Raw genomic sequence first — 14089 nt, 5'->3', positions numbered from 1 at the left:
TATCAATACCCTCTCCCCCCCCCCCTTCAAAATTCAGCTTATCCTCAAGCGCTAAAGTTGGAAATTGCTGTTTCAGCTCTTTAATAGATTCCCATGTATTATCATGGTCAGGAAGACCTCTCCAATGTACCAACGCCTCCAAAACACCATTAGTATTGTAGCGAGTATCCAACACCATCTCCGGTTCAATAACCAATTCATCATACTCATTCAACAACTCCAATAATGGTATGATCTGCTGATGCTCGCCTAACACCTTCTTAACCTGAGAGACATGAAAAACTAGATGGATCTTAGAGCCCTATGGTAATAGTAATCGGTAGGCTGCTTTACCAATCCTCTCCATCACTTCAAACGGACCATAATACTTCGCTGCTACCACCGATTGCTGCCTATATGGTCTTAGCTTCAGAAAAACCCAATCACCCACTGCATACTCAATATCTCTTTGATGTTTATCAGCATTGTTTTTCATCAATTGTTGTGCCTGCATTAAATGATCTTTGATTTGCGACAACATTAAGTCACGTTTCTTCATCAAATTTTCCAACTCAGGAACTTTCGTAGCCTGTCCTTCAAAACGTACTAACGCTGGTGGATCACGACCATACAAAACCTTAAAAGGGGTTGCTTTCAACGACGAGTGATAAGTCGAATTATACCAGAGTTCAGCCCAAGGTAAATAATGGTGCCAAGTCTTGGGATGAGAGGAAGCGAAACATCTGAGGTATGTTTCCAGACATCTGTTCAGAACCTCTGTCTGTCCATCAGCTTGTGGATGAAAAGCAATGCTGTATTTCAGTTTTGTACCAGACAATTTAAAACAGTCCTTCCAAAAGGCACTTAAGAACGTATTCCCTCTATCTGAAACAATTGAAGCTGGATACTTATGGAGCTTAACTATCTCTTTAGTGAATAACCCTGCCACATCAGATGCAGAGTAAGGATGTTTCAAACTCAGGAAGTGACTGTACTTGCTCAGCCTGTCCACTACTACCAAAATCATATTCTTTCCTTGGGATTTGGGAAGACCTTCTACAAAGTCCATAGAGATATCCTCCCACACCTGTTGCGGCAAAGGAAGAGGTTGGAGAAGACCCGTTGGTGACAATGTTGAGTATTTATGTCGTTGGTAGATATCACATTCTGATACATACTTCTGAACATCATTTCGTAAGCCATCCCAATGAAAAGATTGTTGAATCCTCTTAATTGTTTTCAATACACCGGAATGTCCTCCTAACAGTTGATCAAAGATCAATTAATAACCTAAAGTGTACTCCACCACGATCTAGTGGTATTGTTGTAACACTTCAGGATCAAATCCACAGAGACCAAACAATTACACTATGAAATTATGTAGATTAAAGATAGCTAAGACAATGGAAAAGTTTGTGAATCAAGTAACTATCTAAAAACGGAAAGTAAACAAATTGTTTTAATTCAAAAAGGAAATATTGGGCGCATGGAATCTATGGGGATATAATTCTCGGACTAAGGTGGAAGATGGGGATGCATTAAACACCATTCTAGAACTCAAATCACGGTTGTAAAGCTAACCTACTTTCGCAGTGTTAACTATCTATGCAATGAATTCACTAAACCCTAAACCGTCGTTTGGACCTAGCAAACCAACCAAGCAATAAAGTTTAAGTTTGATTTGTTCACAAGGTGCCTCAACTTCAATTTCTGTTGGCTAAGGTCCACCTTGCTCACCTAAGTTCTTTTCCAGCAACTCAACAACACTTTTGGTGCCACAATGAATTAAACCTATGATCATAAACTAGGTAGCTAATCTAGTTTAGGCTTTAAGAACAACTATAGATGAAGAACAAAAGAGATCAACCCCAAATCTAAAACACCATCATTAGAGAATCATAAACCCTTTGAAACCCGAAACCAAATAGATAAACTACTCAGACATGGAGAAATAGAAACAGCAAATCAAAGATGAATAAGACATAATTGAATTGCAAAAGAAATAGAAAAAAATGTTTAGAAATCTTCTCCAAAGTGTCAAGAAGGATTAGAGATCTTCTCCCTTAGCTCTCAATACAGAGTAGTCTCAGAAAATAAAGCTTATGTCTCTCGAGGCCGAGCCTCTAACTTAAATATAAAAATAAAACTCTAAAAGTCGGTTTAAAACGAAAAAGGAAAAGTTGCTTCGGGTATGAGATCGGTCGATCCCGAATGAGGATCAGCCGATCCTCGATGCTTTTTTTGTGTTTGCTCCATCTGCTTGCTAGTCCAATCGGTCTTCACCAAATTGGCTCTAGATGCATGTTCTCATCTCCAAAACACTCAGTTTCCTTCTAAAGTAGCCTAGAACCTGTACAGACTCATAAAAGACTAAAAAGACTCTGAAAGCACACTTAGACCTAATAAAATACTCAAAACAAACCCAAAAACTATGGGTAAAACCCTATAAAATACAGACACATCAACAGTTCATTATGATACTCACTCAAAATTAACAGAATGAACTTTGATTGTTTAGGTAAAACCAATCTACTTTTGTAACATAATCTCCCATTCCTCACTAAATGCTTCAACTTCGCAGACTGATTAGATAGACAATTTTGCACTTCTCTCTGAAAGTCTGCATCCTTGTCAAATTCGTCATAAATGTCATGGAGTTGCAATACTATTGGAACTGTCAAAGCCATAAGTGAATGGGACAGTAACAGTCCTTCCGGTTGAGTCATTCGGGATAACCCATCTTCTCCAGTATTCTCTACTCCATGCTTGTATATGATGTCAAAATCATAATTCAACAAATTGATTAGCCATTTCTGGTAATCCATAGTCACTTCTCTTTGGTCTAATAAGAATTTTAGGCTTTTCTGATTTGTATGCACTACAAAATGCCTCCCAAATAAGTAATGCTTCCATTTCTCAATAGACAAGACTATGGCTGAAATACGCAATTGGTCTTTTATTCTGCATCAATACTATGCCCAAACCAAAAAAAGATGCATCAACTTCAACCGTAAATATCTCCTCAAAATCTGGTAATGCTAAAACCGGTGCAGTTGACATTGCTTTCTTCAATCTATCAAAGGCCAATTGAGCATCTGAAGACCATTCAAAACTATCTTTTCTCAATAAATCTGTCAAAGGTCTCGCTAAGACCCCAGAAATCCTCTCAAGTCCTTCACTGACTTTGGAGTAAACCATTGTACCATGGCTTTTGTTTTTTCTGGGTCTGTTGAGACTCCTTCTTGTGAAATAATATGCCCCAAATAATCCACCTGCTTCTGTCCAAAAAGACACTTCTTCTTATTAGCAAACGATTGATGTTTCTCTAAAATCTCCATCACAATCGTCAAATTCTCAAGTTGTTTCTCTCTCGTTGCAATGTAAATCAAGATGTCATCAAAGAACACCAATATGAATTTCCTGAGGTGCAGACGAAACAACTCATTCATTAAGGCTTGGAATGTTGCAGGGGCATTTGTCAACCCAAATGGCATTACCAAGAACTCATAGTGTCCGTCGTGGGTTCTGAATGCCGTCTTAGGTACATCTTCTTCTTTCATCCTGATATGGTGATACCCTGCCCGAAGATCTAGTTTCGAGAATAACACTGATCCATTTAACTCATCCAGGAGCTGATCAATCATTGGAATAGGGAACTTGACAGTCATTGTTGCTCGATTTGATGCTCTATAATCAACGCAAAATCTCCAAATGTCATCTTTCTTCTTCACCAAGAGAACATGACTAGAGAAAGGGCTCTGGATATGGCGTATGACACCCGATGTCAACATCTCTTTGACCATTTTTTCCATGATCTCTTTCTGTGCATGTGGGTATCTGTAAGGTCTAACACTGATAGCATTATTCCCAGGTAGTAGTGTGATAGAATGTTCTCTGCCTCTGATAGGAGGTAGGTCTGTGGGAATGTCGAACACCTTGTCAAATCTCTTTAGCACTGTCTGAATGTCCATATCTAGAGGTTGTAATGCTCTTTGATTCATTTGTTGACTACATAATGCTACTTCCACGCCTCTCTTAGTGACTGAAAATCCACTCGACGGTGACTTCATAGAAAGTTTTGAAATGTATAAGTCTAACTCTCCTCTCAAGGTTACTATCCTGTTATTATATAGGAATGACATTTCATTCTTCTGCCATTTAACTCTGCAATCTCCCAGTGTACTCAACCAAAACACGCCTAGAATAATGTCGAGATTGCCTAATTCCAATACCACAAAGTCTGTGGTGAACTCCAACCCTTGAACCGAGAAGGTAACTCTCTCACAAACTCCCATGCCTTGTACTGTTATCGCAGTTCCTATTTTGATGTTTAAGTTGGGGTCCTCTCAACATTTCAGTCTTATTTTCTTCACTGCTGCTGGAGAGATAAAATTGCGGGTTGCTCCACTGTCCAGCATGATATGCACATCGGCTTTTCCCATCGTGCCTCTGACTTTGGTTGTTGAGTGAGAATAAATGTCTCTATATGACGGGAAGGATAAGGCCATACACTCACCGGTAGGTTCCTCCAAGTCTGTTTCTTCTTTGTCTCCTTCCAACACCTTTACTTCATATCCATTAAAGACGGTAAGGATTCATAATTCCTTGTTAGGACAATTATGAGTCTTCGACCATGGTGCATCGCACTTGAAGCATAAACCTCTCATGTCGGTGAACCTTTCCTAAACCTCTGCGGCGAAAGCCGCCGCTTGCTCCTCAGCTGGTAATTCGCGAATCGGCGACAAATCTTGCTCCATAACCATACTCAATCGATCGTCTTTTTGAACCAAAATTTGTGATTTCCTAACTTTTCTGCGTTTGATTCGATCGCAGATCACAAGCGCACCATTTGATAAGAAAAATAAACTCTCTCTTTTTATTATCTGAACAAATATGAGATACAATCTAATGAGGTAACAAGAGAGGCCTCTAGACGCAGTCAGATCATAACCGTCTCCCTCAAAGTCACATGCGACTCTGTTCCCACACAATGACACAAACAACATGCTCTACAAACTCTTTTTACAATGTTTATATACTAAAGATCACATTTCCATTCGCACGTGCTCCTCTATTTCTCCACACGTGCTGCTCCTTCTTTGTATTTCCTCCTTATGTAGACCTGATGGGGCTCATCAGATCCTCGTGTATGGTCAGTAGATTTAGTGAAACTGCTTATGTTGCTCACAGTGGTCTTTATCAGATGATACGAGATCTGTCATTACTAAACAATAAAAAATAAAACAGTTTTGTATCGCTCTATCCTCTATATACTTTTTATTTGATTACGGCACAAACACAAGAAAAGAACAGCAAATTACATTAATCATTCTCATCCTAAACTCTCATTAATCGAGTATTCAAGCAGAGCTAATCTTATACGATCATGCTCAATCTCTTAACGCGAAGATATAGGTGACATGACAGAGCTATGACCGGGAGATAGATACGGTGACCAAGACAGATTTGTTTCTTCCTCTGCAAGAAATCGATTACCAATGAATGGTTCAGGCAAAGGAGAAGAGAAACAACTAAACCAATGAAGAACATTATCAATACTCGGCCTTGTCTCTGCATCCTCATCGATACATAACAAAGCAATGTGAATGTATCTCAAGATTTCGCTTATCGAATCTTCTCTCTCTTCTTCTCTCATCATTTCATGGATCACATCGGTAGCTTCTCCTCTGTTCCAGCATCTCATAACCTAAAAGAAGACAAGAACTACGATTAAAGAACCACTTCACTATCATAGACACTTTTACTTTAATATAATAAACTCACATATTCGATTAAAGAGTCTCCGTCCACAATCCAAACCTTTCTTCTGCTAATGATCTTCAAGATTGTAACTCCAAAGGCATAAACATCAGATTTGACAGAAACACGTCCGCTTCGCATATACTCTGGATCTAAATACCCTCTGTAGATTATTTCAAAACGTTTTATGCATCAGTCTCTAACATCTTCAAAACATTTCCCCTTCAAGTATGTTTATATCACAAAACTTCACTTACACGGTACCAACAATATCAGTTGATTCAGCTTCGTTTCCACCTTGTTGCATCATCCTTGCCAATTCAAATCCCATGATTTTCGGTTTTAGATCTGAATCCAATAGAACGTTTGCAGGTTTAATGTCACGGTGAACGACCCACAGCCCTGATTCTTCATGAAGGTAACGTAAACCACAAGCTATGCCTTGGACAATGTTTCGACACATCTCCCAACTTAGCCGAGAAGCTCTGTGTGGATCTGTAACACATAAACACTATGACAGATAATGAGAGATTGAAAGTAGACGAGATTTGGAAAGGATACTCTGTTTTAGATTGTCTAACCTAGTATAAAACAATCAAGGCTCGAGTTAGGCATGAACTCATAAACAAGACAATAGTGGTCTCGTTTAGTGGAGAAACCAAGAAGATTGATAAGATTCTTGTGCCTAAGCTTTGACAAAAGATTAAGTTCATTATGAAACTGTCTATGAGTTCTAATTGAACTTTTAAGCAATATCTTCACTGCTATTTCTTGTCCACTTTGAAGCCTACCCTGCAAATAAAAACATATCTGTTTTTATTACAATCCCATGAAAGAAAAAAAAAACATTAGTAATTAAAGATTAAAGAGACAACCTTGTAAACAGAACCAAATCCTCCACGACCAATCACATCTGAGAACTCATTTGTTGCAGCTCTAATGGTGTCGAAGTCAAATTGCAAAACTGCATAATCTATTAGATAAACAAGTATAATTGATGGGTTATGTGTCAGATTTGAAAAAGATAATTGAAAAGATGAAACCGAGTACAGTACATACCGTTTATTAACTCAGTAGACTTCTTCTTTCTTCGTCTGAAAACGGTATCGAGAAGCGAAGTAACGGCCATAGTGAAGAAGAAAACGAAGACTAAGACGAAAACGAAGACGAAGACAAAGCGAAAACGTAGACGAAGACGAAGACGGTGGTTCTTAGCAAACAAGTCATTGCAAATATATTAGAGTATTTAATAAAATATAACTTATTATACAAGTTGTTTCTTCAACTATTTGACTTTGTCAATATCGATCCTGTCAAGTCAGTTGACCTTGACTTCTATTATTCATTTTGGATTTTTGGGTTTTCATTTGTTTTTTTCTTGGGTAACTTCATCTAAAACATTGATTATTTTTTTGTTAGTACATATTCCTTCCAGTGTTTTTTAGTTGTCATTCTAGAGAAAATTTTTTGTTTCATATTATTTGTCATTTTATGTTTACGATGTAATTTTATCAATCAAATTTCCAGTCTTATCCCTCACTTGTAGCTTATTAATTACTTTAAACAAATGAAACAATATATTAATGAAAGGTAAAATAGAAAATTAAATTGTTTTCTTAATATGTGTGAAATCACCTAGAATGACAAGTAATCTAAAACGGAGGGAGTAGTAATTTTCTTTTTCAAAATTACACCATAGGAAAGCCAAACGATCCACCTTTAAACCCTCAATGTCCGGAAAGCGATGATTATTTATACGTCTCGACTCTCGACCAGCAAAAAAATTGTGAAACCAACGTGAGGTTATTTGAGCCATGCCCGGCCCATGGGGCAAGCAAGTGAAGCCCTGGATTAGGGCATCAAATTTTTTGGGGCATATTCTAGCCCAAATATTTTATGTCTTTATGTAGAATTGTTTTTTTTTTTTTAATAAAATTTAGTTTTTATTAGATTTTTTTAAAAGTACCAAAGTTAATTAAAAATTAAAGTTTTATATAAGAAAACAATATATTAGTTATGTAGATATATCAAATTTATAGATGAAGTTTTATTAGGTTTATGAATAATATTAACTCATCTTTTGAATTGTTGGTGAATGATCATTAGATTAATGTTAATTAAATTTGTTGTCAATGAGTCTAAAATTAAAATTTAATTTAGTAAAACAAATTTATAACTCTAATAAAATAAATTTTCCATATTGGAAGAGTTTTAAACAATAACGAATGATTATGCAATATAATATTTATTTTCGTATAAAATTTTAAATGAACATAAAAGACAAAAAAAAATCAACAATGGGAACAAGCAAAAGGAACATATTTCGGTTTATAGATTTTGAATCTAAATTATGAAAATAATTGTTTATATTACTATTTTTTTATTTTATATACAATAATAAAAATGATATTTAATTTTTTTTTGGCTTAGTGCATCTAAAATTGTCGGACCGGCACTGATTTGAGCAAAACACACTTGTATTAGTCTTTAATCCGGAGACATAAAAAGCATTAAGAGATTTTTTTTGTCAAAAAGTATAATACATTCTCGCTAACAACAAAGCGGAGAAGAGATGCATAAACATAAAAGGATTTAGTTGGGTTGAAAATGGTATTCAACGATAGCAATGAAGGCGGATGAACAACTAGAGTATTGTGACTTTTATTTTGGGTATTCAAAGTTGTTAGAGGATACCAAAAACAAAAAAAAAAATACGAAGCTAAATAAAGTATTTAACATCAACTTTTCTTCCAGGGACGTACATAATATTTAGTGTTGTGAGATGTCAATTTTTCAAGGTAAATGTCATATACTATACGTTAGTTTGGAGGAGGAAACTTTTTGGAGTGTCGAGTCTCTGGAGGTCCAATGAACAAATCAGTCACCACTTCCATTTCATTGTCATCTATGTCCACTTCTTCAGTTGTTGTTGATGATGAAGTTCTTGCTACTATTCCTCTTCCTCCCATCTCACACTTCATGTCACACATTTCCTCAAAATTAAAACTCTCGTTTCGAAAAACAAATGATTTCATAATAATAGAATTAGAGAACAAATGATCAGTACGATACTAGTTGTAGAGAAGCCGTATGTTATTACTTAATATTAATACGTACCTTCTCCATCAGCATTTTATTTTCTGCAACGAGGTTCCTCTCCTAGATATTGACAAGAAATCGGAAAAATATGTTTAACCGTTTAATTAAGGGAATATGTTTATATAGTACCTAACCATTTGAAAAAGCTACAAGTGTTACCTTTTCTTTTAACTTCTCAATTTCTTCGCGTAATAATTGATACTGAAATTAGGAAATAAAGTAGGTAAATTAGTCGGTAAAAACAAGTATGTTGATAACATACTTCTTCATAAGAACTCGCTTAAAGATATTTTCAAAACAAACTCGTAACATAAGGTCCTTTTCTCATCACATATATGCATGCATGAATGATGCACATCATGTTTCTCATCACGTAAGTGTGCAGACTGCAAGTGTGTGTGTGCATTTGTGTTGTTTATAGGATGATCCCATGATTATATGTAATCTAGTTTATTGTTTACATAACCAGCACATTTGATAATCGACTTTTCTTATAAACATACATAAATCGATCCAACCACCACGTCAGTCTTAAACCTCGATGAAACAATAATAATATGGATGATAGGAGAAATTCTTTTTTACATCTAAACAATGAAATGAACACATATACAGTATGTAAGTTACCTTTTTGCCTCTTATTTTCATTAAGCTTCGGTCCAACTGGTTCTCCAATTGTTGTAACTCTTCTATAGAAGATGCGTCAAGTCCTTCTCCCATCATTTTTCTGCAAATGTATTTATATATATGTTAAATAGACACTTATAATGACGATATAATTTTCCATTCAGAACAAAAATATCCATAAATATTTTGAATCAAAAACCTTGTCGAAATCTCCAAATGTTCGATCTTTCTCGCCAAGCCATAGGTTTCATCCTTCGATTGCTGTCAATAAGGTTTGCTCATGTGAAATGCAAAACATATTTTATTAAACATAAATTTGTAAGTACAAAAATTAATACAAAATTATTCTCATCCATGTTCGATTGATATATAAAGTAGTATACATGTTTGGCATGTATATAGTATTTAATGGAAGTCGAAATAGATTTTATATTCAGATGAGTTCTTTTTTTTTTTTTTGTCATCTGAATTTTTATTATTGAAATTTGTTGTGGAACCATGGTGAAATAGAATGTCCAAAAGAGGAAACCATAAGCCAGCGGACGAAATTTATATCCCCAGAGTCTAAGGCCAGAAAAAAAAAGAGATTTCTCCGGAAACTAAACCCAAAACAAAATAAACTAAAGATAATACAACAAAACAGAAAATTTAAACCCAAATCGCAAGAGAGCAAACCCTTTACTAACAGAGAAGAAACCAAGCTAAAATCTTTAAAGAAGCAAAAATAAAACCAAGCTAATATTTAGATGAGTTCTTTAATAGGTATATTTTTCGTAAATGTAACTATGCATCTATAAAAGAGTTCTTTTTTCAAATGGAAAAATAAATAATGATTAAATAACCATGATATACACTAGCAAATATAGAAAGTCCAGTTACCTGTGAGTTATCATTTCTCTTATGGTTAGGCCCAAGATCTTGTATTCGCTTCTGATATCTTTCTACTGTTTTTGGTATACTGAAAATTTCAAAACTCAAATCAGTATTTCAAAACCAACAAAAAACAAAAAATCAAACCTAAGGAGATAATATTAAGAAGCAAAAGTCTAAGCTATATGTCTCAAACACTAATTACAAGAAAAAAGTATTATATATGTAACATCGAATTTTTAAGGATATACATAACAATTTTATATAATGTGATCTATTAAAAGTTATATTAATCTTCTGCTAATCTTTGGAATTAATGGAGTAAGAGAATCAATATATAACCAAAAGATAATAGTACATATTTAAAATGTTGAAAATTAATTATAAGAGATCGTCTAGCTAGTCATGTGGATATGACTTAATTAAGTAATAAATAAGATGGTGAACGGGTAGCTAATTGTGATATAAACTCCTCTCGGCTTACTTAAGAAAATTGTCATTTGTTTTTTTGTCTAATAAAGTATGTACATAAGATTAAATAATCATATAATTAGCATACAATGTAAATTATGACTACACAAGTATATAGTAATAAATAGAGAAAGCATAGAAAGAATCAACATATTCTGATATCTAGACACATGCTAATGACTCCTTCACTGTCATCACTGAGATAAAGAGTCCTTTGTACTCTGCGGGTGAAAAGTGTGGCAAATGCGTCTGTGTTACCACAATAAACATACATAGATCTATATCATGTACATAAATACATGCATCCACACATACAGACATTCAAAATAATATATATAAAATAGCAGAATAAACTATGGATCTAACTGGTATTACCGTATTAGTGGAATGGCAGAATATATAGTGGCGATGTAAAAAACAACGTTGCTATTTTTCAAATTTTCGATTTTGGTTTAGAAAGTTCTATTTTCCCAAGACACTGAAACGTTGTTCAGCTATTTACTACATAAAAAATAAATTCAAATATAAAATAAAATTTCAAAAGGGACATAAATTTTTCACCAAAAATGTCATTGATTACCATTTTATTCTTGTAGTATTACATATAGTATGGTCGAGTATAATAAATAGATACTCATGATCATACGGTATGATTCATACCTGACTGTTAATGTAGATGTGTACATATATATAAATGAAATGTACATGATTTATATGCATCATATATAGTGCAATACTTAGCTCCCCGTGACATCAGAATACTCAAATCTAATCAGTATTGATTAATTAATTAGTGTAAACACCATTAATTCAAATGACAAAATATAACTAAATTCATGCATATATGTTGTGGGATCTTTCTCCACATATGTGAATATAAGTAGTCTAATCCCATATAATTCAAAAAAATAAACTTTAAGGATACATCAATTATATTCAAATATACGTACGTACACAATACATGTGCTTGAGTATTATTATTATTATTTTTGACATCATGTGCTTGAGTGTTTGTACAGTAGTAACTGTTTGTAGTATATATGTATGCGTGTATCTGTGGATCTCTTTTTTTTTTTTGGACAAATCTGTGGATCTCTATGTATGTGTAAGTTCTCCCTAAATTGTATAAATGCACACACAAGAACAACATATAATATAGGGAAACCTGTACACCTCTAAATAAGGAAATATTGTTTTCCCCAAATCTGGTTAAATATGAAAGTGAAAATGGAATCTAACTTTAATGTCTAATTTGAGTAAGAACACTGTGCTTAAACTTACTGCTACATGAACTATAGTTAAATATCATTTCAAGTTTTAGCTTCCTTCTTTTGTTTACTGGAATTTTTTGTCAGTTTGTCCGAACTATCTCATAACTATTTACAAACTTTATTTTGCATTTCCAAGATGAAACCATGTGCGAATCACGTTTTAATCTAGAATCCTGACTTTTCTATTTCTGATTCTTTCTCTAAAAAATCAAGAATCTTCATTTTAACACGCATAAACAAAGCAGTGTCAATCGATCGAGTCTAGTAAAAAGAAAAAAAATGATGGACAAACTAAGTTATCATGGATTTCAGTAAATTATTCATATATGAAAATATCAATCCTGATGCATCGGATCAATATAAAAGAAATGAGTATATACATATACATAAAACATATATAGATGTAGAAAATATACCTGGAGGAGCTAGAGAACTCATAGAGTTTGCCTCTAGGAGAGAAGATGATTAGGGCAACTTCAGCATCACAAAGGACTGATAATTCAAAGGCTTTCTTCAAAAGTCCATTTCTTCTCTTGGAGAAAGTCACTTGCCTGCTCGTTGCGTTCTCTATCCGCTTCATCTCTGTCTTTCCCCTCACCATTCTCCTAAGTTAAGTAACCCATTATTCATAATCAGCACTTTAATTTTGAATTTTCCTTCTCTTTCCATGAAAAAAAATTCTTGATTACAGTAAATTAGATGCAAGCCATATTATTGAATTTTATGTAGAAAGATTTCTACAAGAACAGCAAACATGGAGAACAATAACAATTAAATAGAGAAAGATCAATCAGAAATTTAGCTAGGACAGAGTTGAGAAAGAAAAGAAAAGTTTACCTTCTTTCTTTTGTGTATGCTTTTTCAATAACTGTGCCTCTAATTAAGAGAAAGATGAGCGAGAGAGATGAGAGAGAGAGTCTTTTGGGTAGAGTCGGCAAGAGAGAAATGGAGAATTCTTGGAAACCCTAAATTTATGAAATCAGGAGCCAATGAAAAAATATGTGAGGAAAAACCTTTAATTTATTCTTCTATCCGTAAAATGACAATCTATAATTTAGGCTGTTTATATATTGGGTTATATATTTTATCCATTGTCATTTTTTCTATATACCTATGATAGTCTATAACCCTAGACCAAAGTGCTTAATTAAAGTACATGGGTATTACTTAATTATAGAAACAGCATTACAAGATATCCATTCTTCTTTTGGTAAAAGTTTTATATTACAAGAGCAAAAAATTTGGTGGAGAATATATTCCAAAAGACATATGGTTATTTTAACCGTTATATGATATTTTGTTTTTCGTAGCGTTACATATATTTATTATTTACATTAGACTCTACAAAAGAAACTAGGCATTAAGATAAATTTTACTTTTACGATGTAAATAGATCTGCGAAAGTTTTTAGTTAAGTTTGTTCTTGAAAAATAAAGTTTAAAAGTGATTTGCTCAAGCACCAATTGCTAATATTTTGTTATTCAAGTGATTATTTTTATACTATAATACAACCATGTACGTTATCACTGACCTCATCAGCGTAATTAGAAGACAACATGGATTTGTAAAGCTAACGGGTAAGATCAAGACACGTGTGCATTATTACCGACAACCTACAGTTCCGGTGTCTGTCAAAGTGAGTTAAGCAAATGCACTTAAAAGACAGGCAGCAACCCTGTCGGTTGCCAGCTCCTCTCGGACAAGAATCTTCGTCACACTCGCCGTTTGATCTCAGTTTACCAGAAAACCATTTCGAGGAACATTTTTTTTTTTTGGTATGAAGAAGAACATTTTTTTGTAAACAATTTACTGACTATAATTTAAAAGAGTATACATTTATGAAAGAGTAATATCAACTGTAGAAAATTCTAGACTTATAGTGATCGAATCTGAAGGTAAATATTTATTTTGCATGAATACAAATAGTTTTAACGTTTCTATTATGCTCAGATATTGTAGTTTATATATTTATATATATATATATATATATATATATATATATATATATATGT

At 33.9% G+C, this 14089-nt stretch overlaps 2 protein-coding genes across 3 annotated transcripts; both read right to left on the bottom strand.

Annotated features, from left to right (window-relative positions):
- Positions 1-5226: 5226 nt before the first annotated feature.
- LOC104707481 (cysteine-rich receptor-like protein kinase 45) lies at positions 5227-7042 on the bottom strand. Of its 2 annotated transcripts, none has more exons than XM_010423839.3 (6): positions 6799-7042; positions 6615-6712; positions 6321-6531; positions 5997-6234; positions 5764-5902; positions 5227-5686 (listed from the first exon to the last, which is right to left on the bottom strand). In XM_010423839.3, the coding sequence occupies exons 1-6, from the start codon at positions 6866-6868 to the stop codon at positions 5378-5380; spliced, it is 1065 nt and encodes a 354-aa protein (XP_010422141.2). In that variant the 5' UTR covers positions 6869-7042; the 3' UTR covers positions 5227-5377. The 2 variants fall into 2 exon arrangements, with proteins under 2 accessions (XP_010422141.2, XP_087318796.1); XM_087462670.1 differs by having other exon boundaries at positions 5800-5902; positions 6799-6972.
- Positions 7043-8376: 1334 nt separating this feature from the next.
- On the bottom strand, positions 8377-13113 carry LOC104707480 (agamous-like MADS-box protein AGL14). Its single transcript, XM_010423837.3, has 8 exons — positions 12915-13113; positions 12494-12682; positions 10345-10423; positions 9665-9726; positions 9466-9565; positions 8998-9039; positions 8857-8898; positions 8377-8714 (listed from the first exon to the last, which is right to left on the bottom strand). The coding sequence occupies exons 2-8, from the start codon at positions 12676-12678 to the stop codon at positions 8559-8561; spliced, it is 666 nt and encodes a 221-aa protein (XP_010422139.1). The 5' UTR covers positions 12679-12682; positions 12915-13113; the 3' UTR covers positions 8377-8558.
- Positions 13114-14089: the final 976 nt, after the last annotated feature.

Source organism: Camelina sativa, chromosome 8 (assembly GCF_030686135.1).
Source record: "Camelina sativa cultivar CO46 ecotype springtype chromosome 8, ASM3068613v1".
Lineage (NCBI taxonomy): Eukaryota > Viridiplantae > Streptophyta > Magnoliopsida > Brassicales > Brassicaceae > Camelina > Camelina sativa.
The sequence above is the reverse complement of the archived record's forward strand: the minus strand, read 5'-3'. Positions and strand labels throughout refer to the sequence as shown.

Coding starts and splice junctions, on each gene's coding strand:
- LOC104707481 (XM_010423839.3), bottom strand. CDS start 6,868: ATGGCCGTTACTTCGCTTCTCGATACCGTTTTCAGACGAAGAAAGAAG. Junction 5,903..5,996: donor ACTGATATTGTTGGTACCGT/GTAAGTGAAGTT, acceptor AATAATCTACAG/AGGGTATTTAGATCCAGAGT. Junction 5,687..5,763: donor GAGACTCTTTAATCGAATAT/GTGAGTTTATTA, acceptor GTCTTCTTTTAG/GTTATGAGATGCTGGAACAG.
- LOC104707480 (XM_010423837.3), bottom strand. CDS start 12,678: ATGGTGAGGGGAAAGACAGAGATGAAGCGGATAGAGAACGCAACGAGC. Junction 9,040..9,465: donor TGAAAATAAGAGGCAAAAAG/GTAACTTACATA, acceptor TCCTAATTTCAG/TATCAATTATTACGCGAAGA. Junction 8,899..8,997: donor TTGAGAAGTTAAAAGAAAAG/GTAACACTTGTA, acceptor GTCAATATCTAG/GAGAGGAACCTCGTTGCAGA.